Source organism: Podarcis liolepis (genome assembly GCF_965112155.1).
Source record: "Podarcis liolepis genome assembly, chromosome: 2".
NCBI lineage: Eukaryota > Metazoa > Chordata > Lepidosauria > Squamata > Lacertidae > Podarcis > Podarcis liolepis.
The window spans coordinates 84,222,057-84,249,135 of record NC_139555.1 but is presented as its reverse complement, the minus strand read 5'-3'; the positions used below and the strand labels follow the sequence as shown (position 1 = coordinate 84,249,135).

Genomic DNA, 27,079 nt, shown 5'->3' with positions numbered 1-27,079 from the left:
TGAAATCTGAGTGCTTTAGTTCTTGCCTGCCAGTAGGATCCTAATAGTGTGATCCTAGGCGTGTTCAATCCTAGCCATTTGTTTGGGGTCGCAGCCCAATCTGTCCAGGACTGGGCAAGCCTCAGGCTTGGGGGGGGGTCTACTTCATTTTTTGCTAGAACCCTGAGATGTGGCAACCAATGCCTGGTGTGAAAGAAATACATTTAGAGTTAAGTAATTATCAGCCCAGGAAATTGGTTTGGGTACCAGAACAAAATGGAGCTCAAGGTCCTTCCTTACAAAACCCCACTACCATAAGCTTCCTTCATTTCAGCAGTGTAATTTAGGAGAACCTTTTGTTGTTACTGCTATTGTAAAGCAGCTGGGAGATAAAAAAATCTTTGCTGATCTACTGCAAATGATGCAGTCGGCCCTGATCTAACTTCTGCCCACCACTGACTTAGTCTATCCACAATGCAGATACTTGGTATAAAAGAAAGGGTAATTCCACCAACTTTATGGTTAATCACACTGTCCATTTTTTTGTGTTGTGACTAGAGCATCCCCTGCAAAATGGTGAAATGGCTGTTTGCTCCCTCGGTCATCCATAGGCACTATTTACATGCCATATGTATGTGATTCTGCCTCGGGAGCACCCAATTTAAAGCCAAAAAGAGTTCTGATTCTGTCTCCTAGCTCAATCTATACACAAGTGAGGTTGCGATGGGCTAAAGCCCAAATAGTGCTATGTGGCTCCTGCACAACAGATCAGACTGACTCTAGTCTTGCCTGATCCACTTTAAAAACAAAAACTAGACTCCTCATTGCCCACCGATGTATTCTAAATACAAGGGTTCTCTTAACAGTTAAGGCAGAACTAATCTGGGTTATGTGAAGGCCGTAGCTCAGCAGTAGCAGAACATCTGGTTTGCACCCGGAAGTTCCAAGGTTCCAACCCCAGAATCTGAATGACCCTGTTCTGAAGCCCCAGGGAACTGCTGCCAGTCAGTGTAGTCGATACTAAGTTAGATGGGCCAGACTGCTTCCTGTGTTAGGCCTATAAGTATAGGCTGTTGCTTATGGGCATATCAAATGACGTGACGGAGCACAGTGTGGTCCAGCATTTGTTTCAAAAGGAAAGCAAAATACCAAAGCCAATCTGCTGGTGGTGGTCTGGAGTCTGGAGCCGCAGAAGAGATCAGGAAGGACTAAGGCACAACTCCTTTCAGGTGCTTATTTGATTAAATCCACTGCACAAAGAGCATAGCTTGGCAAATTGGTGTTGTCATCAGTGCTTTTTTTCTGGGGGGGGACACATACCCCTAAACATTTTGTGAATCTAAGTTTGACCTCATTGAGGGGAAGTATTTCACTATGAGTAGGAAAATGAGAGTACCCCTAAACATTTTTTTAGGGGGGAAAGCACTGGTTGTCATTTGGCAAGCAGTCCTCTGTGCTTCACTAGCTGTACCGAACACTATACCTGGGAGCACAGGAAGTCTTCAGGATGAGGAACATGTGGTTAGATTCTGGATATATATATATATATATATATATATATATATATATATATATTCCATGTTTATGCAGCACATCCTCAAATCTGAGATGGGAGGGGGTTAGAGATCACAAATGCTAGGTGCCTGAGCAGGAGAGCCGATGCACCCACCTCCATTTTTTGTTCGAAGCCCTCAGGAGTCCCTGGGCTAGGAGAATCAGGAAGACCCTTCCCATGGTGAAATCAGGTTGGTTTGGGTTGGTGCAGAAGGAGGAGGCTGGCTATCTGTGTTTTGTTTCCTTTGGTTGGAAATCCAGTTGGTAGTTAGTGCCTCTGAGAGTCTGTTATGTGCCGGTGTTCAGGGCCCAGCCCTCCCCCCACGACGAGGAGGTACAGTTTGTGAAATACACTGAGCTTGCGGTTGACCAGAGTCTGAGGCCGGAATTCATGCACTGCTCTGTATCCTGATGTGGTAAGAAAGCTCAGGCCCATATGCAGGAGGCTGAGGTGGGGGAATAACCAAGGCTGTGAGAGGCAGCAAAGAGGCTGAGAAAGGCCTCTGCCAAGGAACCCGAGGGGAGGCTTTTGCTCTGAGGGCCTCCGAAGCTCCGGAAGGAGCGACCTGACCCTAACGGAACTGTGATAAAAATGAACGTGACACTGGAACCAGAAAGATTAATGTCCAAATTGTCAACAAAGGAGAGAGTGGTGGTGGGGTGTGTGGGTGTGTGGAGGGGATGTCACAAAATGAAGGAAACAAAGGAGTGGTGGGACTCAAACAGACACTTGGAGAAGGATGTGAACCGTCCAACGGAGACCACAGATCTAACTCCACAGTATCCCTGGGCTCCGTCAGTTGCCTGAAGGAAGAGAGTGGAACAATCTGGAATCTCCTCAGGGAGATTTGCTTCACCCGCCCTCCTTGCCTGCTAAATATCTGCTTCTGCGCGTTTTTGATCTCCTGGCTACCAGATCAATCTCACTCAAGTCTCTCCACAGGTTTTCTCATCCATAATCCCACCAAACGCTGGTGTTTCAGTGATACATCTCAGCAACTGCCGCCGCCACCCCCCACTGCTCTCGTTCTGAGCTTTGTGATAGCCTCTCTCGCCAATTTTCTGATTGTACCTCTTCCATGATTCTGGCTGAGAAGTTTTCCACCCACATAAGACCATGCAGACCTCAGCAGCCTCTCTTCTAATTAAGGAAAGATTGAATAAGAATGCTGCTCCCATGATGTCATGGTCTATTATTTACATGTATTCGTCACCGATTAGCCTAGTCCCATACAGCAGTGATCAAATAATAAAATAAATATCAAATCAGATAAAACAGCAGCAGCATAGGCACGCAGAAGCAAGCAAGCAAGCAAACAAAGAAAGGAAAACAATGTAGGTGAGAGAGGCCAAGGACAGTAAGGGCAAAGGAGACGGGGAAACACAAATCGCAGAAGTGGGAGGCCTCCAGGCAAACAAAGGGCACTGCGCAGTGTTACAGCAGCATAAAAATAAAGCATGTGTTCAAAGCCTGCAGGAAATTAGGCCCAAAGTGAGGTGCTTTTCAATCTTCACAGAAATGAGTATGAAATAAGAAGAGGAGAGCTGTTTCAACTCGTAAGGCAGGCCTAAAGTCATGGCAGCCTTCACTAACTTGGCATAGCTCAACCTTCACTAACTTGCTACCCTCCAGATGTTTTGAGACTACAACTCCCATCAGCCATGGGGCCTGGAGGGTGCTAGGTTGGCAAAATCTTCAGCAATTGCATCATTCAAGTGTTCACACAACCAGTGGAAGCATGAATTGCCAGTGGGCTTTCACACTGAACAGCATTTGTGTCTAATACATCGGTTACATATAGCCTTTTTGTTGTTGTTGTTGTTGTTCCATGTTCCAAATCTGCATCCTATATCCACACTTGCTGAGTGATTCTAGAATAAGCAGCAGTCCTTGGATAACAGTTAGGTTTCATCCTCCTCCCTTTTTAAAAAAAGTAGGAGCACTCCTGCATTTTTTCCCATCTCCATGTACTTGCCTGGAAGATTATTTTGTCTCTAAACTCTCCCTCCTCTTAGTTAAGGGCACATAAGTACAGATCTAGTACCAGCTTAGTCTGATGATCCAGTGGAGCATCAAGGAGAGACCAGATTTACAACTGGCTGCCATGCTAAGTGTCATCAAATTTCCTTGGCCAGCTGTTATCTAGAAACTGCCTTTTCCAGAGCTGAAGTTGGTGCGCCATTTACAAACAGGGCTCTGTTATTTCCAACGTCTGATATTCAGAGAAACACTGTTTCTGACCATGGAGGCCCCACTGAATTGTCCAATTCCCTTTCGAAGCCGCCTAAGCCATTGGCCATCACCACCACGGCAAGGAGTTCTGCAAGTTAAGAATGGGGCGGGTGAACAAACACTTTCCATTCTCAGCCAATCCATTTTAGTGAGCCGCCCACGTTTGTTGCAGTAGTTTGAATTACATGCACGTTCACACTTTTACTCCAGTGAACCAGACAACTGGTTCGCGTGAAACAGACAACTCTGTGTAGCTCTGCCTTTCCCACCGACTGTCTTAGACGGCCATCTAGTGGCTGCCAGGCCTCACGGCAAAAGCTAGCCTTCTTATGAGAGTGAAATCGCAGGAACAGGACAGTGAGGCAGAATTTACTTAATACAAAGCATCTGCCCATAAGGCATTTTCAGGGGGGCAGGGAGGAAGGAGGAAGCAGGGTATTCATTAGGATCGATTCCATACATTTTTAAAAGGCAGATCAGATGATTCCTCTCCCCAGATTCAGCCCATACATGTGAGGTGGCCAAGAGAACACCTGTCTCCCATTCCCACCTGATATGCTTGTGCCGCTTCCAATGTGTCTCAAAGTCCATGCAAGGGACGTAGCCTTGGAATGCAGCCTACATGCATAAAATCCAACTGAAACAGGACCAAACTGCAGAGCCAATTACTGGATTTAATAGGAAGCTGACATACCAAGCATGGGCATAACCAGTATTTTTTTTGGGGGGGAGAGCAGGCCTTTTGCTGGGGGGGGACAGAACCTCAGTTAGCTATGTATTTGTTATTGATTTTTATTGATAGGGGTACAGCTGCCCCTTCCTGCCCCCCTTGACTACACCCATGATACCAAAGCAGACCATTGATCTACCTTCTTCAGTATTGCCTACCCTGACTGGCACCAGCTCTCCAGGGCTTCACGGCAGAATTCTTTCCCAGCCCTATATGGAGATGCCATGGGGTGAACTTGGGGGCTTCTGTGTGCAAAGCAGATGCTCTACCATCGAGCTGCAGGCCTTGCGTTGACCCCGCAAGCAATTGCCCTGCACACAACCATCTTTTACACATATACGCTGTATTGTAATGCCACAGCCCCACATGGGCAGCAAGACACATTGGGAGTAGGGCAGACACACCAACCTGGTGGGAAATGGCAGGCACACTTTGGGGCGAGATATCATCCTTAAAGAATAGAGAGTTTATTGTAACATGAGATTTCGTAGGCTGGAGCCTAGTTCGCCGGATGCAACAAACAAAGCATCAGCAACTGTTCTGATAATTATCCAGATGTGAGGATCTGTGTGATACCTGAGTTCAAACCACAATCCAAGGGAGAAGCTATATAGCAAACCCGTCCCCTGAGTCAAAACAGAAACATCCACACATCAGAGGGAGGCATCAGCAGGCTTGGTGTGGAAGCGTAGATGTGCAGAAGCATATGCACACACCAACTTTAGGAGAAAGAATAATCCCTAAGGCTGTGGGGGTTATAAGAACATAAGAAAAACCCTGCTAGAGCAGGCCAGAGGCATGTCTATTTCAACATTCATTTCTCAGTGACAAACCAGCTGCCTATGGGAAGCCTGCAAGGGGGACCTTAGAGCAACAACCCTCTCCCTGCTTGTGAGTCCCAGAAAATGGGATTAAGAGGCATTGGGAGCAGGAGGACAACCCAAAAACAGCCCAATAAGGACACGGGGCATGGAATGTTAACTGACATGGGGTAGGAAAGAGGGGGGTGGAGTATCCACAAAAAGAGCATGGCTGGCCAAAAGGAAACTCCGTGGCAGAACATCTGCCTAGCATGTAGAAGGTCAGGTGCAACCCCTTTCATTTTCAGGTAGGGCTAGGAATGTCCTCTGTCCGAAACCCTGAAGAGCCACTGCCAGTGTAGACAGTACTGACCAGTGGCAACTTCTTATGTTCCTGAAGCCCTCCATGCCATAACATTTTGTTGCAGCTCCCCCTTGTGAAGTCATTACAGGGGATGGGTGGATCTGTCAGTGTCTCTTTCTCCAGATCAGTTCTCCACAGCTCCATATCAGTTTGTGATTTTTTTTTAATATAAAAAAAGTCTTCCCAAAAATTCAGCAACATCTGAGTGCGAATTCGTAATCCACATTTATATACGGTTTTGATTCACAGATGCACTTTTGAAAAGCAGTTTTCACTGAATAGTGCATCTGTGTACGTTATCACTCCACTAATATATGCATCTTTATGCACACTTTGTCCAATCTACGCAATACATGGCTGGAAGGTCACATTGCAACATTCAGAGCAGTGCGAATGTCTAAGGGGTGGTGTTGCCTTTTGGCTCTTGTATTGTTTTGGAAGGTAGGTTCACTTCTCGATGCAATCTGAACCAAATTTCTCCCCATCCCTAGTTATCACTATAGAGATGGTGAAATGCAGTGATAGTGATGTAGTAAGCGTTCTACAGAACCTTGAAGGGTTTAGAACGTAGGCTGGAAACACAAGTCAGAGCCCCCGAGTTAAAGGAAAGAGTTCACTGAAGCTGTAATGGCAATGGGGGAGGTGAAGGCTATCTGCAAGAGGCTGATGGTGCTTTTGAAAGTGTATTTAACACATCCTGGCTATGATTCTTCTTTCCTTCACAATGAGGCTCTGTAAGAACACACTGTATTGAAACATTTACTGTATTTGGGAATTGGGGGTGTCGGAATATGTGTCTTTTAACATGAAACATTGTAAATTTCATTTTGGCTCCATCAGCCAGAAGTCCCAGCAAGACACCCAGGATAATTAATGTCTTCTAGTGCTTTGTTTCTCCTGTTATTGGGTTGGTTTCTTTTCCTTCCATGAAGATAGTTCCTAGAGAATACGTTTTTGTTTGTTTATTTAAATACTGATAAACCGCACTTCCATAAAAATTAGCATGCAGACTAAAAATGCAGATATTTTAAGACATATTTGTAGTTTGTAGTTAGTTTGTTTTTAGTTGTTAGCTTATTAATGTTGTTAATATTTTTTGTGGATTATGAGTGCTTTGTGAATTTTATAACATGACTTTTCTTGTGGTTGTGCTGTTTAAACTCTTTTTAAAGTTTTTTTTTAAAAAAACAGTGTATTTTTAGAAGGTGGTTGTTTTATTAAAGATTTGTCATTGTTTTACTGATGATTTGTTAATTATTTTATGTGATTTATGTTGTAATTGATGATCTACTGTGTTGTTATTTATTTTATGTAAGCTGCTTTGTGACTCACGTGAATGAAAAATGGCATAGAAATACAATAAAGGAAAGGAAAGGAAATCTCTTAGGGGTGGGGGAGAAATTTGAGTCAGTTCACATTTAAAGCCAATTTCACTAAATCCACACTTTCTGAAATGATCCCCACTTCTCCAAAGTTTGCAATGCAGTCCTCCAGCCATGTTATGTGTACAGAAATGCACAGGCTAGGGTAAAAAAATGCTTTAGTGAAAGTAGCATACAAAAATGCATTACAGTCAGGAAAATTGCTTTGCAACCAACTATTGGTAGGGCAAAACTGCATTAAAAAAATGTGTATATTATGGAAAATTCACACTAAAATGCTGATAATAATAATAATAATAATAATTTATTATTTGTACCCCGCCCATCTGGCTGGGTTTCCCCAGCCACTCTGGGCGGCTTCCACAGAAACCAAAAAACACTAAAATATCATACATTAAAAGCTTCCCTGAATAGGGCCGCCTTAAGATGTTTTCTGAATGTCAGGTAGTTGTCCATCACCTTGACATCCGATGGGAGGGCATTCCACAGGGCGGGCGCCACCACATTCCTTCCTTCCTTTTTTAATGCAAGCTGAAATGTGGCAAACTAGGCTGGCCTCCTGTTGTAAATAAAAATATGCCCTTTTCCCTTATGGGGTACCCAAGAGCCCATATAGAGTCCTTACATAGGTTCCCTATTGGTAGGAGAATATAACAGAGGCCAACCAGAGAATATTGAGAAGCAAAGCAGCTAGTAAGCTTCATCTTTATTAATCTGTTGCAACAGGGTGCTCCCCTCACACGCAGGAGAGGAAGAAGACCCACAAAAATGCTGTGCAATGGCTTATAAAGACTTTTGAAATTCCCATCCTCTAGATCAAGACCACCCCCAGAAACATTCTGCATACATCACAGAAATTTAAATGTTGTTTTTCTCCTGTTGTTGTTTATCTCCTGTCTAGCAGGTTACTTGATTGGATTTCCTGGGGAGCCTGGCCATTCTTTTGTAGTGGTAAAATACTTATTTCCTGGGCCAGGTCACAGGCTCACACCTTATTCAAACAGACATATCCTTGAGACAGGATTTGTGAGGAAAGAGACAATGGGGAGGCTTTTCCAGTTTAACCTTGCAGAGAAAGGATTTGGTCAGTTTAGGAATCAAAATGGTTCCAGGTTGGTCTTCCTGTGTTGATCTATGTATGTGCAGTTATGAACATTACCATATATCTAAGACCATAAAATTCCTATCACACTCCCCACTGCCTCACTCAGTGAGATGTTTCTGCTAGTTTGCAGGTTTTCCAGAACTCTCCATCAAGGATCTGAGGACAAAGCAGGCGAGGGAGAAACAAAGTACAAAAATTTGGTTTGATGCTGTAGCTATGAGGGCAGCATTAGAACCCAGTCATTCATCTCTCTGCTCCCAGACAAAAGTTTGTGGATCCAAAGTTAGATGGTAAGCAAAGCAGGGTGAGAAGAGACGGGGGGGGGGAGCTGGCTTGTTGGTATTAAACTATGAAGCCTCTCCTAGTTCTATGTACCCTGGAAGTTTCAGGTTACAGCAAAGGATGCTGGAATGAAGTAATGTACAATGGTTGCTTTCCCATTATTGAAAGTATAAAATGTATCAGTTTTCTAGATATGTCTACAGCCTTGAAAGATTGACAAAGGTTCCTTGTTGTGGAGAAATAACTATTTCTGTTTCTGAAGGTGACAGAAATGTGGGAGTCGGCAGGTTTGGGCAGTTAAGAGCTCTGCCTTTACCATTTTCAGAGCGAGATATTTGTGGGGCACCCAAGGGGAAACAAACATGAGAAAAGAGGGTTTGAGATAGTGTTTTGCAAAGAAGGTGAGAAGTCAGGACTGGGGATGGAAGACAATTTTCATTCAGTATGCATTTAAAGCTGAATCTATCAAATCCACACTTTTTAAAATAATATGCAAACCAAAATACAGCTATCCTTCTGAATTTTGAGTTGCCGTTCTCCAAACCATGCATGTATTGGGGAAAAGTGTGCCTAAAATGAAGATACTAGTGAAAATAACATACAAAATTGCATTGTGTTAGTGGAAATTCCTTGCAAAAAAAAAAAAAGTACTTTAGTCAAAATTGCAATGAAAATTGGGAGAAATTTGCACTAAAACGCTGCTGACTTTTTCATGGGGATTTTTTTTTAATGCCAAATTGCTGCAAAATGTGGTGAACTGAATTTAAGATTGGGAAAAAGAGAAACTAAGGGAATTGAAACAGACAGATCCTTCCATTACTAGTCAGGACACTGAATTTAGTTTTGGGAATCACCTCTGGAAAAAAACAAAAGCTGAAGCCTGCTTAATGTCAGTGGGGGAGGGAGAGAGAGAGAGAGAGAGAGAGAGAGAGAGAGAGAGAGAGAAAGAAAGAAAGAAAGAAAGAAAGAAAGAAAGAAAGAAAGAAAGAAAGAAAGAAAGAAAGAAAGAAAGAAAGACAAAAGTCCAAGAAAGAGAAGAGCCCAAGGAGGATAGAATAATTTAGGGGAGATGCAGTCCTCCAGGCCTCTGTCTGGCCCTCAGGCCACATCTTTTCCCAAGCCACACCCTCTCTCCCTAGGCCACGCCCCTCATCAGCCCTGCTATGCACTCTCACTGACTAAGTCGAATGTGGCCTTCAATTCTGATAATGCCTCTTGCTTGCCTCGATGCAGGAGATGGAAGGGTGAGAGAGAGAGAGAGTGTAGAGATTAGCCTACCGTACAAAAGTAAAATTTACATTCTGTGCTCCCCCACTTTTGCCTCTGGCCCCGCTAACCACTGGCATGTGGCACCCGCAAGGTTGCCCAAGGAAATGCAGTCTTTGCGCTGAAAAAATGTGTCCCAACCTTGGATTAGTAGTATATCTATGGCAGGTCAAGACTGAAGGTCTTTTTAAAAGGAGAAAAGGCTCAAAGTGGGTTTAGATGAATTAAAAAGGTGAGGGTTGGTTGACAAGAAGACAAAAAAGTGGGAGCCCCTTGAGCAAGAGGAGTAGGGGAACAAGGAAATACAGGGCGGGCCATAGCTCAGTGTAGGACGCCTGCTTTGCATGCAGAATGTCCTGGGTTCAATCCTGGCATCTTCAGCTAAAAGGATCTCAGATGGTAGGTGATGCCTGAGACCATGGGAAACCAGACCATTTAGACAATACTGTGGTGGGTGGACAAAATGTTTGACCTGCTATAATGCAGCTTCCCATTAGCTGGGAAGGGAAGAATGTGAGAAATGGAGATTCGTAGAACATTTAGGTTGCTTCTCATTGTAACCATTCCACTTTGGCTTTCTTGTGACAGTTGAGGAATATGTGGATAAGAGACAGTTGCCCTGTGCATCCATGACTGAAATAAACCCTCCTGGATCCAGGTTTCACCTTGAAAGGCCCCATGTCCAATGGGGCTTGCTCCCAAGGTACATGTGCATAGAACTGCAGAGTTGGTTCACTGGCTGAGAAAATGGAGAAAGACCCTTCGGCTTCTTTCACCACAGATGCCTGACTGTGGTGACAAGGGACAAGTGGGTGCTTGTAGTTTTAGGGCTCTCTGAAATCAGAGCAGGACTAGGAGCAGGGTTCAGATGCTAAGCTTTGAATTTCTTTACTGTTGTGGACTTCCTAGGCCTGGGGCACACACAAACATATTCATCTCTGATGAAAATTAGGACATCATATGCCTTATTATTAATAATACCCTGCCCAGAAAGCATAATTAAACATTTAAAAAACAGGGCTGCCTTCAAATGTCTCCTAAAGGTTGTATAGTTACTTATGTCCTTGGCTCAGGCGTTGCATAACTCCATACCCTCCTACATTTCTCCAATGAAAATAGGGATGTCCTAGGAAAAGCGGGAAATTCCAGGATCAAATCAGATACCAGGAAGGATTCAGTAAATCCGGGACTGTCCCTGGAGAAGAGGGACACTTGGGGCTGTCTGCTGGGGTTGCCAGTGTGGCACAGAAGCCTTCCCTGGTGCCTTTCAGGAGGGTCCCCTCCTCTGAAATTCGGCTTGAAAGAAGCGTTCTATTGTAGTCAACAGAATAGGTTGTGCGGTGTGCTTGGTTGTTGTGATGTGTGTGCTCACAACAGTGTCTCCAGTTTGTGAACGTGCCCACAGGCCGAGAAAGGTTGACAACTGTTGGCCTAGCCTAGCAACTCTTTGTTTACGTGAATGTTACTTATTCTGCTCAAATGGTGATGATTCTGACTTCTGATTGCCTCCTGAATTTTTTACATGATCAGGATACATGATCGATCCCACCCTCTCCCTCTCTCTGCATTTAAATGCAGGGCTCTTTAGAAAAGTAATTTGGTTAAAGCATGTTTATTCTATCATTCAAATTCTCAAACTGAGACCATGGCTCTGTATATATTGCTTACAGCCCAGCTAATGTTAGTTCTGGAATAGGTTGCACTGAAATCTAGGAGGCAGCCCCACTATGGTTAATTTAAAGCCAGTTGCTTGCAGTGAAAGTGGGGCTTGCCGAACTTTAACTGTAGAACTACTAGGCTACTTTTCTGTGAAAATTCAGAATGAATTTGCTTTTGTCATATTATGAATATTCACCTTCAACCTAGATGTGGGCATTTCTTTATAATTTTATTGGAATACATTATTTTACCCAGACACTCCAAGCTCTTTCTTCTGGGCAGTTCTGGACCCTTAGTCGTCTTTAAAAAGAAAGCAAAGAATATATGTGCCATTTTGTGTGTGTTGTACTTCTAGTTAACATTCCTAATGCACAGGAAATAAGCAAAATTAGCCATTAAAGAAGTTGTGAATTATGCAACCATTTTCTAAAATGACTTTAAAGAAAGTTATCTTTAAAAATGATATAAAAGAAACAATCCTGAAATGGGGTATGTGTTCTTTTTAGCTGTACATGTTTTAATGGAAACGTTTTTGACATGATTAGCACCAGTTAAAAGCATCGCTGAAAAAACTGACTTCCCGTGTTTTCTTAGTGATTTGTATCTATCTACCCTGTCATATAGAGCAGTGCTTGACAATATGATACTGTCCAGAAGTTGTTCAGTTACAACTCCCATTATCCCGGATTGTTGGTCATGTATGCTCATGGCACCTGTAGTCCAACAACATCTGGAGGGGACCATATTGGCACCCCCTGACACAGAGCTTCAGGCTTACAGAATAGAGGACAAATACTTCTGGTGGAAATGGTTGAAAATGCGTACAGATACTTAGGAGAAAGGTGATCATTCATACATTTTCCAGTATTAGACTTCACAACATAATATGGCCTGTTTTGCTGATGATGATGATGCTGCTGCTGCTGCTGCTGCTACAGCAAGCTTGCCATGTGGGTATCCTGGATGACAGTCTGAGGAAACGGTTTATTCAAGGTAAGTGCCTTAAAGCAACACTACAGCAATATGCCTGCCTTCAGCCTTTTTAAGGAACAGTTCTTCTCAGTGTTTTAGACACTCTCCCCACTCCATAGAAGTGAATACAATGTTCATTGCAGTGCTTTGATCTGAAGGTTGAAATAACGATTGCAATGGCTCCATCTATCACAATGGTGCTCGGCCATCATCATCATCATATTTTGGATTCTGCACCACCTTAACATTTTTTTAAAAAAGTGGAAACCATTCAGAGATCCTTTCTTTCTGTCTATCTATCTATCAATAAATGTTCTTCCTCCACACAGATATGTGGGCAACACAGGGGTATCCCACTGAGCTCTGCTGGCACATATTTGGTGCTCTCGTTCAAGGCTCTGATGCACATTGGAGCTTGGTCTTCAGGAATAAGTGGAGGCGGGTGGGTGAACTCAAGGGAATGCAATATTGCTTCAATGATCTGTTTCCTAAAAGTTTCACTTGGACAGACTTTTGTAATGGGATGAAGGCCTCCCGGCATGCATGCAGCTGCTTAGGAGCATATCCTAGGCATGTGGAGAAGAGGCTACATGATGTTCCTGGCTTCTTTGCACATGGCTGTCACTATGCACATAAGGGTAAGGATTATGGGCTGGAATAATGAGGGTAATTCTTACTATTCCACCTACCCAAAGTGCCTTCCTATGGCCCCAATGGTTTGCTGCTTGAGCCACACAAAATGGCCCTCGGGGAATGGTTCTGAGTGGTTTCTGCTGTCCTTGGCAGGGAGGCTGGCGTGTCTGCCTCTCTCTGAACAGACAGTGGCAGGGATCCAGAGAGCCTTCACTTCAGAGCCATTGTAAGGTTTCCTGTCTGACATTCTGACAGAAGCAGTGGGTCCCCAACCGCTGCTAACTCTTCGGCTTCCGGCTGGGGCTCCTGCCTGAACCCCCCCTGTGCTATCAGCTCCACACCAGATGCTTCTCAGGATACTGTGGTAAAACTGTGCAAGGCGAGAGCGGCAATTTGGGGTTTTTTCCTATGTCAGCCTTGAAGACAAATTGGACGGCGGGTTGGGGGGAGAGGGAGGGAAAAAAAGATGTCCTGCCTTGTCACTGCCCATTATTCACTCTTGTTTTTCTATTGTATGTGCAGGAAAGAAGCAACGAGTCCCCCAGGCGGCTTTATGTCAAGGGCTGAAATTTGGGAGAAATCTGATCAAGTTGGCTAAGAGGGGGCTAGATGTTTTCCCAACTTGGTATGACCATATTGGAACATTTGTGTGTCCCCCTAGTGGTAAAACTGAAGCCACTACACCTTGTGAATCTCAACATTTTTGAAGAACAAGCTAAAACCTCTGTAATGAGACCCCCCAAAAAGAGAGCAATTTTTAAGCCCCCCAGCATAATGACTGGATTATATCCTTTTCCTTAAGCAATGAATAAGAAGCTGCAGCTTGGGTCTTCCCTCTCCCCTTCTTGGATCTGTTCTGTGGACTTTTCGTCTAGCCTAGAATCGAACCTTTCTGGGTGAATGTATTCTTGTCTAAATAAAAAAAAGGGATTGTTTGCTTATAAGTTTGTATATATGTCTTTGGCATATGTTTGCATGAGCACCTCCTATGCCCTTTTGCTTTCCTTAGGTTCTTCTTCCTAACTAGATGATGGACTATTACCAATATGTCCCTGCTTCCTCACTGCCATACCTGTTTGGATTAAGTCAGAGGTGGCTGGCAAGGGGCACTTCCCGATGCCATTGCACTCTGACGACAATCAGCCCCAGCCTGCACAGCCAAGGGTCAGGGCTGACAGGGAGCTGTAGGCTGTGTACAAGTTGCTAGCTTAAAACACAGCTGGGTTGCTCTTCTACTCAGTTCGGATCAAAGCTGGTTTGGGGGGGAAACATATCAATGCACCAAACTTCATAAGAAACAACAGGATAGGTACAGAATAGAAACGGATCACGGTAAATGTGGTGTATACACCCAGAGGTGGGAGCACACTGGATGTGGAATAAATGGGAGTATGTGCACACAGCAGCACCTCTTGCTGCCGTCTCTGCTCATTTCCTTCCTTTCTGAGGCCTGTGTCTTACTGCAATGGGAAGACCAGGTACTTCATCTTTTTAATGGTTCCCAGGAAAATGCACACTTTCCCCAACCGCACATGGTTGGGGGAAATGGACACGTGAAATGGTCTTTGGTGTTGGGAGCATGATAAAGAAACTGGCGTTGTCGTGAAAGCCAGACTGTACATGAGAGCTGGATGGAAGAATCAAGCATGATAATCAATCATTATAATTCAATCCATTCCTTTTTGAAACAGAGGAAGGGCCGTGGCTCAGTGATAGAGGACGTGCTTTGTCTGCAGAACGTCCCAGGCTCAATCTCCAGGTAGACCTGGGAATTTCCCTGTCTCAAAACCCTGGACAGCCACTGCCAGAGTGTTTAGACAACACAGAGCTAAGTGGGCCAAATAGTCCATGAGGACCATGTTCCAATTTCTGTACATTAAACAGCTTGTTGAAGATAAACTGGGTGAACAGTGCAGCATTCTGGCCACTAGATGGCACAGAACTACTTCTCTTCACTAGTTTGGCAGCTAGAAAGCGAACCCCCAAAAGTGATGCTGTTTGCATCCATTTCCTTGTAGGTGTCCTGGCTCCCACTCTCAGACACAGTACTTGGACTCTCAGCTTGAGGAAACCCAAAAGCTTTATTCAAGAAGTCAGGACATAGACTGTACATTAGCTCAGAGCACGGGTTATGTGATTCACAAGCCTAAAACTAGGGTTGCCATACATCTGGAATTTCCCAGACATACAGAATACTGCAGTCGGCAGCAGTGCCCGGGCGGAAATTGGAAAATCTGGACATATGGCAGCCCATGCCAGCAGTGCCATTTTCCCATAAAAATAGCTCAAAAATGGTGCTTTTGTCAATGAAAGCTCCACAACTTTGACCAAAAAACTCAACAACTTTTCTGTCCAGATTTTCACTGTATGAAATATGGCAACTGTACAGAGCTCTTAAGGTACACAACTAAGAAGATACTAAGACTACATCCCAACAGCTGGTATGTTCTTCCTGCTCCATTTTTAAAGAGTGGGGTGGACCAGTCATTTGCTTAATTCTTTTAGACACCATCAGAGTTTTAAAGCTGTTATCCTATATAACCTCTTACCTGGGGATAAGCTCCATTGAATGGGGATTTCTTCTAAGTAGAGATGTAAAGGATTTCACTAAAACCTAATTAAAATGAGAAACAGTATCCTACTTTTGTTTAGTGTCCTCAGATTCATAGTCGTCCACTTAAGGGGAGGAGATAAGAGACATCAACCAAGATGTCTTGCTTTGTAACTTCCAAGAGTGGACTATATCACTGATAATTGTATGAGAGGGTATCAGAAAGCAGTAGCTTACTTTCTTTGGAGATGGGTTGCTCAGAACCGCTTCCCAGAACCCCTGCACAATGGTGAGGATGATGATAGTTTTTATTTTTTGTACCCCACACATCTGACTGGGTTTATCCAACAAAGTATAAAGGAACACAACAAAACACCAAACAATGAAAGCTTCCCAGAAAAGGGCTGCCTTCAGATGTCTGCAAAAATTCGTATGATTGTTTATCTCCTTGACATCTGAAGGGTGTTCCACAGAGAGGGTGCCACTACCGAGAAGGCCCTCTGCCTGCTTCCCTGCAACTTTGCTTCTCACAATGAGGAAACTGCCAGAAGGCCCTAGGAGCTGGACCTCAGTGACGGGGCTGAACGATGAGGGTGGAGACCGAGTGAGGGCCTTTACACTTTAACAAACCACAGCACCCAAAGTTCTTTGGAGAAAAGCCATGACTGTTTAAAGTGGTATCAAAGCGCTCTAAAGATCTGAGGCCTTAGAGATCTGAGGTCCAGGCTGCTCCCAAAGGAGGGAGAGTTGGTCGGTGCAACTGTGGAAAGCTGGGGAGTGATGAAGTGAGCCTGTCAAGTCTGGCATGGGAGGGCTGTGCACATGACGCCTTCTGGCCTTGGAGCGTGAAGAGGCCTGTGAGCACATGCCTTGCTTAATGGGTGGTGGGTGGGTGGCCACGCTGTGCCAAAGGCCAGCAAGCACTGCGAGAGATTACCGCTCCTTTCCCTCAGCTCCCTCGCTAGCATTTGGGCGATTTCCTCGTGCCTTTAATGTCAAGGCAAATTACAGGCCTTTCAAGTCAAAGCCCTCTTGCTGGAGAGCAAAGCTCACTCAAGCCAGACGCTAATCGCTGCCTCCCACAAGGGGCCTAGCTTTAATTGCCCATGACATGCTAATCTGCTGGACAGTCTCAAATGCTCCTTTATCTGTGTGCTGCTCTCCTTTCCCTCCTCCTTTCCCTCGCAGCTCCCCAATCTCCACACTTTTTCTTCGGCGAGGCAGTTTGCCCCGACCCAGCCTGGGAGTGGCCTTCCTGGCCTAGAGAGGCAGCTCGCCTGCGGAGACAGAAGCAGCTCTGTTGCAGTAGCTTCCAGCCTGTGCCTTCTTGCATGTCGCATGTGCCTTTCCCACCCCCTCGCGAGGCATTAAGGAGAGAAATGAAACTCTTCCCCCGCTTCGGCAAGTGCTTTTGTTGCCTGGGCTTCCTCTTTATGGTTCTGCGAGAGTCAGGAAGCCTGAACTCGGACAGCCCTGAGTGCAGCCAAAGAGATGACAACCCAGCATGCGCAGGGTCCCTGGTGGCCATGCCTCTCCCTTCTCCGGAAGGCGGCTGTGATGGGTTGGGGAGCTGCAGGCTCCATGTCCTGGGGCCTGAGGAGCCGGCAGTACCTGAGGAGGTGCAGGATGTCCCTGCTGGCGAGCAGCAGATGGAGTTCAAGCAGATCCTGAAGCACACTGGAGAGCTCAACAAACAAAGCTCTTCCAGGACCAGGACCCTGATGGACCGACTCAGCTTGGTGGAAACCAGAGTGGTTTCCATGGCATCGGGCCTACAGAAGTTGCAGGAGGAGAGCCGGCTTAATCTGCACCGCTTAGAGGAGCAGCTCAGCTCCTTGGTGGCCCTGCTGCTGGGGATCCTCTCTGGCTGCAAGCTGCCTTGCAGCGAATCAGTCCTGAAGGCATCCATTCTTGGTGAGTACAGCGGGGGGGTTAGCCACTTCCCATTCTGCCTGACTGCGAAGAGAGAGACTCTTCTCTCTCTTCACAAACAACAAAGTCCAGGTTGGGGTGGGGTATGATCTGAAGGCTCATGGTACAGCAGCCTTGCTGAAGCTAAGCAGATCTGTCTGGCAAGTGTCTGGAGGGGAGATCTCCTGGGAATCCTATGTATGCCCATCGTCCCACCCTGACCCTGAGATCCAGCTCTGAGGCCCTTCTGGTAGTTCCCTCATTGTGAGAGGTGAGGTTACAGGGAACCAGGCAGAGGGCCTTTTCGGTAGTGGTGCCCTCCCTGTGGAACACCCTCCCAGCAGATGTCAAACATATAAACAGCTGTGTGATTTTTAAGACATCTGAAGGCAGCCCTGTTCAGGGAAGTTTTTAGTGTGTGATGTTGTATTGCATTTTTGCTATTTTTTTTTTTTTGGAGAAAGGCGGGATAGCTCAGTCAGTAGAGCATGAGACTCTTCATCTCAGGGTTGTGGGTTCGAGCCCCACCATTGGAGAAAAGATTCCTGCATTTCAGGGGGTTGGGCCAGATGACCCTCGTGGTCCCTTCCAACTCTACAATTCTATGAAGTTCTAAATAAAGCCTTGTAAATAGTTCACAGCAGTCTGCTGGGATACAGCCCCCTACACAGAGCTTGGAGTGCTGAGCAGGGAGGGAAGGAGGCCAGTCCCCGTCAAGGCAGCCCTCTTGCCTTGCTTTGGTCATGCTGCACCTGGAGATGAGGTAGGCAAAATGAGACAGCATTCCTTGCGCAAATCTTACGATGTGGCTGGACCATGTCGGGTCTTTACTGAGCAATCATTCTGAATGCTCATTCTGTTTATGAGGTGGTTATTATGACAATGAACATTTATTATTCATTCATCTTGATTTGCTTCCAGGGTTCAAGTAGGTAGCCATGTTGGTCTGCCATAGTCAAAATAAATTAAAACAATTCTTTAAAAAGATAGTTAAAAAGGCTCTTCTTAAAAACCATGCACACACACAAAAGCTTATACCTAAAACTACTCAGTTGGTCTCTAAGGTGCTACATTATAAGTTTTAAATTCTTTTGGAAGGATTCTTTTAAAGACTTTCTTAGATCATATAACTTTTTTGAAGACTTGATTCTTTTAGGTTTTTAAGAAGAGTCTTTTTAACTATCTTCTAAAAGAATTGTTTTAATTTATTTTGCTTCCAGGGTGTTTTCCTGTGGCTCCTTTGTTCCACCCTTGGCCATATTCCTATTTAAGCCCATGCTGAAGTCTCACAAGGCCAACTTAGCACACATACCAAGTGAGCTGAGCTTGGCATTGTCATGAACCTACATCCTGGCCAGAATAAACCATGGAGAAAATTCCAGTGCTTGCTTTGCACCAAAGCAGTCACCTAACCAGCTCCACACTGCTGAATCAAAGCCACCATGAACTCAAGTGGTCTTGTGAATGTGTCTTGTCTCCCACTTCAGTTCAACGAGGACAGGCAAAGCCTTCAAAACCTCAGAGTCCTCATTCCGCCTCTGCCTGGCTTTTTCCTCCACCATTTTTCATTATTTCCTTCCCCCTCCCTTCTTCTGCTTGAGATGTTCCACTCATTTTCTCTTTTGATGTCTGACATCTCAACAGTCCGTGTCCCGCCAGGAATTTCCGGACAGATGGATGCTGTATTGATGAGCAATATGTTTGAAGAGTTTGCGGCTGACATTTATGGCTATCAGGCTGACCGATGATGCAATCCTTTCTGTTGGACACAATCCCCCCACTGTTCATCATTTCCTTCAGATAGTGCCCTCTCCCACTCCACATCCTCCCTGATTATACCAGAGCAAGAGAAGAACAAGAGGGACAGCGATGCAAAGACGCTGTTATGGGAGCAGGCGGCACAATGCCGGCCCAAGTTATTCTGCTGCCAGAAGCAGAGTCAAAAAGGCAGAGCTAGCGCGTAGCACCAGATGCTGTGAAATCAGGGCATCTCGTCGCCTGCACACAGTAAACTCTGTGGCTCCTGGATCTATCTAGTGGCAGGGGAGGAGACCTGATGAAATCTTAGGGAAGGCTGCTGATGACAGAAAATATCCACTTCCCAGCCTTAGATGCCTAGGGCTTACAGTCGGGTCCTCAGATGTGAAATGCACAAACGTGTTTTCCAATGTTTCCCACTTTAAACTACTGTAGGCCTCCAGGTGTTATTGGTCTTGGCATTGGCCAAGGTGGCTGGGACTGATGGAAGTTGGAGTCCAAGAAAGCCCCATCCCTGTCTTATATCCAGGTCTTTATTGAGCATGGTTTGTGGGGTAGTTATCTATGACATTTGTGAGCACTGGGCCTGCATTCATCTTGATTTGTTTGTGGGGTGTTTCCTGTTAGGCATTTGTTCGTCCCATATTTTTCAATGCACTTCCCTGCCACTTTTCAAACTGCTAGAAGTCTGGTCCTTCCTTCCTTCCTTCCTTCCTTCCTTCCTTCCTTCCTTCCTTCCTTCCTTCCTTCCTTTCTTTCTTTCTTTCTTTCTTTCTTGCAGATTTGTTGCCCTAAGGCTGACAGAGCCCTTTAGTTAACCTTAACTGTGCAAACCTCAGGTTCTGGTATGTGCTTGAATCCATCCCACAAAATAATGGGAGACCCCAAGAGAAACAAAAACAAGAATGGCATATGTTGCAGGGGGCCATGCGCCAATGGCACTCACAGAGAAAAATGAATCTGAATGTTCCACTTGGGATGTAGAACCCCCTTGTGTAGAAGCCCCCTTAATGCCTGGGGGGGGGAGTTATCCAAACACTTAGCAAATCTGTATAATAACACTGCATTGAACTAGCTCAGTCACAGACTATTGAGAATAGAGTGGGCAGTGGCTTTTCTCAAGAGATTTGCAGTAATCTCACTCACAGACTCCAAATTATCTCCCAGATATAGGGAAAGAGCACAAGATTGAGGAGACACCAGCACTTACAGGTTAGTATAAATCTATTATGTAACTTAGACAACCATCGTATGAAACCTGAGAGGGAGACCAGGTCCCCTCTCTCCATCATGGTCCATAGTCTTGTGACCCTGATGATGTTGGGACTCCATCATCAGTAGGGCCACAAAGGGTGTGTGTCAGAGCAGTGTGTGCCCCAAAGGAGTGTGACAGCAAGGCTTATGTCCGAAAGATTTGAATCCTTCCTGGTACCCTAGAAACTGCCAAAACTTTGAATAAATTTACTCCAGCCCAAGAGCTGGTGTAAATTGATCCCATTTATTGAGAGAGAAATACAATTTAAAAAAATAGACTGACCTTTTTAAAGAAAAAACACCAAGGGGTGCCCTCACTTGCACCCTGCTGGGATATGGCAAAATAGCCTTTAGATACAGTGGTGCCCCGCAAGACGAATGCCTCGCAAGACGAAAAACTCGCTAGACGAAAGGGTTTTTCGGTTTTGCGTTGCTTCGCTAGACGAATTTCCCTATGGGCTTGCTTCGCAAGACGAAAACGTCTTGCGCTTTTTTTTTAAAGCCGCTTGAAGAGGCGCAGTTGCGACGGACCATGCTTCGCAAGACAAAAAACATCGCAAGACGAAAAGACTCGCGGAACGAATTATTTTCATCTTGCGAGGCACCACTGTATTCCTCACTGCCTCCGGTGCCTTTAGTATTTATATAGCCACTAAATAAACATTCCCTGAGAGGCTTACAAACAAATAAAATATATAATAATTAATTTTAAATATTTAACAACAAAGACAGATTATATATATATTCTTTGCAACAGAGGCAGCCTAAACATAAACAACTTGCAACCCAAATTATATTACGCTAGACCACAACAGCTGAAAATTAATTAAATATACAATGTCTCTCATTCCTTAAGATGATGTGTTTTTTATATAACACCATCAATATACATGGTGCTTTAATGCAGAAGGTTACAATTTAAAATGAAGCCAAAACAAGGAGGAGAAAATATGGGCTTTGGGGGAAGCCAGGAAATGGCTTCGCACTTCAAATTGGTCAAGTCACAGGAGGAAAACGATGCCTTACACACATGGATCTCCAGGTGTGCAAATGCAACTCCCCACCTCTGCCTAGAACCCACCTACAGTGGTGCCTCGCAAGGCAAAATTAATTCGTTCCGCGAGTCTTTTCGTCTTGCGATGTTTTTCGTCTTGCGAAGCACGGTCCGTCGCAACTGCGCCTCTTCAAGCAGCTTTAAGAAAAAAGCGAACAAACTCGCAAGACGTTTTCGTCTTGCGAAGCAAGCCCATAGGGAAATTGTCTAGCGAAGCAACGCAAAAACCGAAAAACCCTTTCGTCTAGCGAGTTTTCCGTCTTGCGAGGCATTCGTCTTGCGGGGCACCACTGTATTGTACATTATGTTTGAAAGCAGTCTGAGTGTGTGAAGCCCAATACACATGATTGGGCCGGAACCACATGATAATTTCTTAACTCTTTGGGGAGACCTCCCTTGATTGCTATATCCAATAGCATGTTGAAGCAGGCAGCAGTGCCCCAAGATTGCTCTGGGGGTGCAATCCTGCTCGCCAACCAAACATCTAAGTCTACTCTCATAGATGTATGTCTTGCTCCTGCCTTCATATTGCAGGATACTCTTTGTCCCCTTTTTAGCATATGTGTAACCGTTTCTAGGTGCCATATCACAGAAAGACCCCTGCAAGACAGGTCACATGTCCAGGACCTGTTGTTTCCTTTGCCTGGCCCTGTGGTTTATTACATCTTTCTGTGCCTTCCAGATGGACCTATGGTCCAATTCAGTCTAAGGCAGCTTTCTATGTTCCTATGTACTTTCAGTGGAACCCTCTGAAAAATCTGAGCACATGTATCCTCGGGATTGTGCAGAGATCCATAAACAGGGCATCCGAGACAATGGGATATACACCATCCAACCCATTCCCCTCCGTCAACACTTTGAGGTAAGGTAGGTAGGTTTGAGGTATCTTATCTAATGGAGTAAATAAGATATGCATGCAGCCAACTGGGTCTCCATTTGGCCAAAGGTAGCACAATTGCAATATGCATTCAGCTCCTTGCTCCACTGGTATGTGTTACTGCATGTAAAAGTTGTATCCATACATAAAATTTGCATTGGTTTGCTCCTAAAGTGGGCATTCTCCATTCATCCTCCTCTGCATTGCTATTGCACATGATAATCTGCTATGCAATCCTGTGTATTCTTACTCAGAAGTAAGTCCCACTCACTCAGTGTAGATTGCTTCCCTTATTAAGATCATACAGCTTTTACTTTGCATTAATGAATCTGGAGTAAATATCCCCCCTTGCCATCATTGATGCAGATTAGAACCTTCATACACCTGCCCATCAAAATATATTGAAAGGGCGGTACAGTGGTACCTCGGTTCTCAAACTTAATCCATTCCAGAAGACCGTTCACATTCAAAAATGTTCAAGAACTGAAAACTCAATACAGAAGCCTCAATTCAATTGAGAAAATTGAAAAACACACAGCGGAAGCCGTTTGACTTCCGAGGCACGTTTGAAAACGGAAGCATTTACTTCCGGGTTTTCGGCATTTGTCAATGGAGACATTCGAGAACCAATGTACCACTGTAGTAGGTGAGAATTGTCCTTTTTAACATTGCACTTATGGCCTCTCTCCCCATGAGCAAAGTGTGTCCCCAAGTTCCTTTTAGACTTGGACTTTGCAAAGTCCCCTATCAAGAAAAAAACCTGGTTAGATATGTTCCCCGTGGCAAGAAAGATTAAGTGCAGCCACTGAAAACATAACGCTAAGTGTGTGGTTCTTAAAACGGGAACAGCTACTATCCAGTTGAGTAATTAGTAAAATAAATGCATGCCCAGATGGGACACTCCTGCACTAATGCTGAACAGAACAGATACCACAGAATCAAAAATAATTACCGTAAATCTAAACCGCTGAAAATAAAATTTCCAAAATGGCGCATGAACAGGCAGGCGGTGAGTTTCTGCCACTTACCGTTAATCATATCTCCATGGTTTTCAAAGGTTATTTAGTGAGAGTAATGAGAATTCACTTCTGGAGCTCCTTAGCCCTGTTCCCTACTGGTGAAAATAGTTCCTTAGAGCAGCCAAAGACCATTAAACCTGCTTAAGCACTTGATGTTGCCTGCAGAGTGGAAAATTTCCTAAGAGAGCATGACGTCACAGCCCGATTCCGTGGGCTGGAGCAAGGGCTCTTTTTCAGGCGCTGCAGTGCTTCTGCCGATTAACCTTCGTCTTGTGTATTGCCAGGCTTACTGTGACATGGTCACGGATGGTGGCGGGTGGACCGTGTTCCAGCGCCGGCAGGATGGCTCTGTGGATTTCAACCGCACTTGGCAGGAGTACAGGCAGGGATTTGGGAGCCTGCAAGGGGAGCACTGGCTGGGCAATGAGCACCTCCACAGCTTAACTCGCCTGGGCCAGCATGTCGTGCGCATAGAGTTGGAGGACTGGCATGGCGTCAAGCGCCATGCTGTTTACCGCAAATTCAAAGTGGCCAGCGAGGCCCACAAGTATCGCCTGACAGCCCGGGAGTATCAAGGTAGTGCAGGCAACGCCCTGAGCTACAGCCGCAACTACAACCACGATCACAAGTGCTTCACAACTTGGGACAGCGACAACGACAACTACCCCATGGGCAACTGCGGTGCGTACTATGGGGCCGGCTGGTGGTTCGACTCCTGCCTGGCAGCCAACCTCAATGGGAAGTACCACCACGGACGCTACACAGGGGTGACCAGCGGCATCTACTGGGGAACATGGTACATTCTGGTTGACAAAAGGACCAATCAGAAGTACTCCTTCAAGAAAGCAGAGATGAAAACAAGGCCCGTCGGCTTTTAAGACGATCCTACAACCAGAATGCCTGGTGCATGTGGACTTGCGGCAGGGAGACTTTACAGAGATAAGTTAAAAGAAAATAACCTGCTACTGAGATTTGACTTGGGAAAAACAAGTTCAAAACAGGACAAAGTCCTACTTTGTGGTGGAGAATCTTAATACACTGAAAACAAAGGATAAATAGGAGCAGAGTCACCAAGTTGCCCACAGCTCTTGTAACAATCACAAATGCCCGATTCTACATTCAACTTCAGTCACTGCCCTTCCTTTCCCATCTCATGATCGTGGGCAGTGTTGTTATATCTGCCATTCTTCCATACTCCACAGTGAAATTCATGTTTGGGTCAGAACACACCCGCAAGGGAACTTGTTTTGCAAGTGGCTACAAACTTCCTTTTGTAGCTTGGACACACATCACATTTGCCTCACCCTGTTTCATGGCTTGCTCTTTAGGCTTACGGTGGGCACGTGAGCAAGTTATCTGGAAAGGAATCATATAAAGGGAACAGGTCTTAATAATGTATCCAAAGTATTCTACTTCAGCTCAACCCCTCATTCAGATTTCTACAGAAAGGACTGAAAGCCTTGTTGAATTATCTGGACCTTTCCGATGCTCTATTTCTAAAGATGTAGCCAGGGCTACTTAGCCAGAAGTTAATGGGGATGCGCTAAATTGCAGGAAATAAGAAGCAGCATTCTGAATTATATAGTGACTTCCAGAAGATTAATATGCTTTTCCTGAGCACTGGCAAGCAGTTAAAAGTTGCTCTTGTATTTTCTGCCAAAGGTTGTCAGATCCAGGCCAAGCAAGTACTCAGATAACCTTTGTGCAAAAAAAAAATGCCTGACCTGTAGTTTGGGCTGCAGCAACAGGGAATGCATCCTTACTCCTTTGGGGTGGTATCCTGACCCATATATAGAGCAGGCTAGGGAATGAGTGATGTCCAAGGTCTCCCCATTCTAAAAGAAATGCAGGAGTGTTTGCCTCCAACAGAATGTCTTCAAGACACATTGTGGTTCTTCGGTGGCACACACTAGTGTGCTCCAAGCCTATTTGGGAATCACTGCTTTAGACATGCTTCTAAAGGCCTGAAATAGTGTTAGTGATAGCCCACCAAGTGCCTTTATTAAAAATATTTGCATTTGTAAGTAATCCCGAGCCTAAAATCCAGAGAGGTACAAAGTCGGGGGGGGGTGTTAACTAGTAGTAGGAGCAGTTTCCTCGATTACCTGCAAGAGCATGAGAACCAGATTTGCTTCATTCTATTTCCTCGGTTTTTAAGACTCCGGCTTCTAACTCCTCCCACTATTAAATGTCAACAGCTATAGAATTGGCTGGAGTTAAACAAATTAGAGACATCAGGTGGTTCAAATACCATGACTACACCTGTCCCTTTGGGGGCACTTTCATGGTTTAGGATGCCTGAAGCTCAAGCTTGATAATTCCTTGGCACAAAACCGGTGTTTCATGAGTAACCAATATGCTGTAATTATAGTCAATCAACAAAGACTTCAGAGCCAGAATGATATAGGGCAGATGGGAGCTGACACTTCAAGACTACCTTGAGTCAAATCAGGCCATCGTATCTTCCTCATTCTGGCAAGAGCATCATACTAATTAGCACTGTGATAATTCAGAACTACAAGAGCACTGTACCTCAGGCACCGAAAGAGTAAAGAAGCTACAAAAACTAAGGTACCCTTATGGCAAAGCAAATGGTAAGGAAGCAGAGATGGACAGCTGTGCACTTAAGAGTTGCCTATCTTATAATGCAGCCCAGGGTACCCTTTCCTTACCTTAAAAGCTAAATAGTGCCTTGCTTTCAAGCTCCTTATCTCATAAATGTCATTCGATGGAAGTGGTACATGAATGGAAACTTAAGATCTTAAGATCCTCTATAAACTGGACAAATATTTCAATTTATCCTTGCAGTTCAAATGATGGACACATTCACTTACAAGGTCACACAGAGATGGCAAGAAGGGTATCTCCCTAAACAAGGTTCTTAAGGCAGAAGTCACTTTTAAATGTTAAGCTTTAGGTCAGGGATGAGAAACCTGCAGTCCTACAAATATTGCTGGACTACAACTCCTACAATCCCCAATCATGAAGTTAGAATTCAACTTTTGGGAGTGCTGCCACAGGATCCTCACCCCTGGTTTAGGTATTTGGCAGTCAGATTGTTTGTGAGCCCTTTCACATTGCCAGCCACAGTTTTAACCCCGAGAGAACTTCACTATGCAGAGTCTTGTAGCTATTATCATGTTAACTCAGTGGCTACTGCTGTAATTCTCATTGTAGGGCAAATGTAGATATTGTGTGAAGAGTCAGTGTACATGAATGAGGCTGACACTTAAAAGTGATTGCTTAATTGCATGGTATGAAGATATGTGGGGAGGGGAATCAACGCTACAAGATAATCATGTGTTTACCTACATGTATTTTAAAAAATCAGTGGTGGAAGTTACCTTCTCAGGTTAAGAAGTTAACATAATATTGACTTCTTGCTTTCCAGTGAGCTTGGCGCCATCTGGTGCGTAAACTAGGTCAAACCAAATCACAAGCTATTTATAGTGTAACAATGGATACTCCCTCAAGGGGGAACTGGCTCTTCACACAAGGCTCATTCCTCTCATAACACACCTTTTGTGAACCAATGCATTACAATGACAAGAAGATCCCCCAGTTTTGTCCTGTGATTTTATCTATGTTGTGTGCAGTGGCAAGAGAAATCTTAGGAATTTTTGTCCACCCGCAGCAACTTACATGCTATATTAAAAAATGAAATAAAAACTGAAGCTGTTCAAGGCACAATGAAGG

General features: G+C 44.8%; 2 protein-coding genes and 1 long non-coding RNA gene across 4 annotated transcripts in view; 2 read left to right on the top strand and 1 right to left on the bottom strand.

The window, feature by feature from the left end:
* Positions 1-27,079, bottom strand: part of GATA2 (GATA binding protein 2) — a gene marked incomplete at its 5' end in the record, with an annotated part of 197,344 nt that overhangs the window by 135,601 nt on the left and 34,664 nt on the right. The window lies entirely within an intron of this gene.
* On the top strand, positions 1,637-13,821 carry LOC310699214. Its single transcript, XR_014522004.1, has 3 exons — positions 1,637-1,949; positions 8,271-8,437; positions 13,482-13,821. It is a non-coding gene; the product is annotated as an uncharacterized lncRNA (long non-coding RNA).
* On the top strand, positions 16,546-26,722 carry LOC310700180 (fibroleukin-like). Of its 2 annotated transcripts, XM_083489354.1 has the most exons (4): positions 16,546-17,424; positions 20,347-20,391; positions 22,228-22,349; positions 23,668-26,722. In XM_083489354.1, exons 1-4 carry the CDS (start codon positions 16,647-16,649, stop codon positions 24,259-24,261), a joined length of 1,539 nt encoding a protein of 512 aa, XP_083345480.1. In that variant the 5' UTR covers positions 16,546-16,646; the 3' UTR covers positions 24,262-26,722. The 2 variants fall into 2 exon arrangements, with proteins under 2 accessions (XP_083345480.1, XP_083345481.1); XM_083489355.1 differs by lacking the exon at positions 20,347-20,391 and having other exon boundaries at positions 16,547-17,424.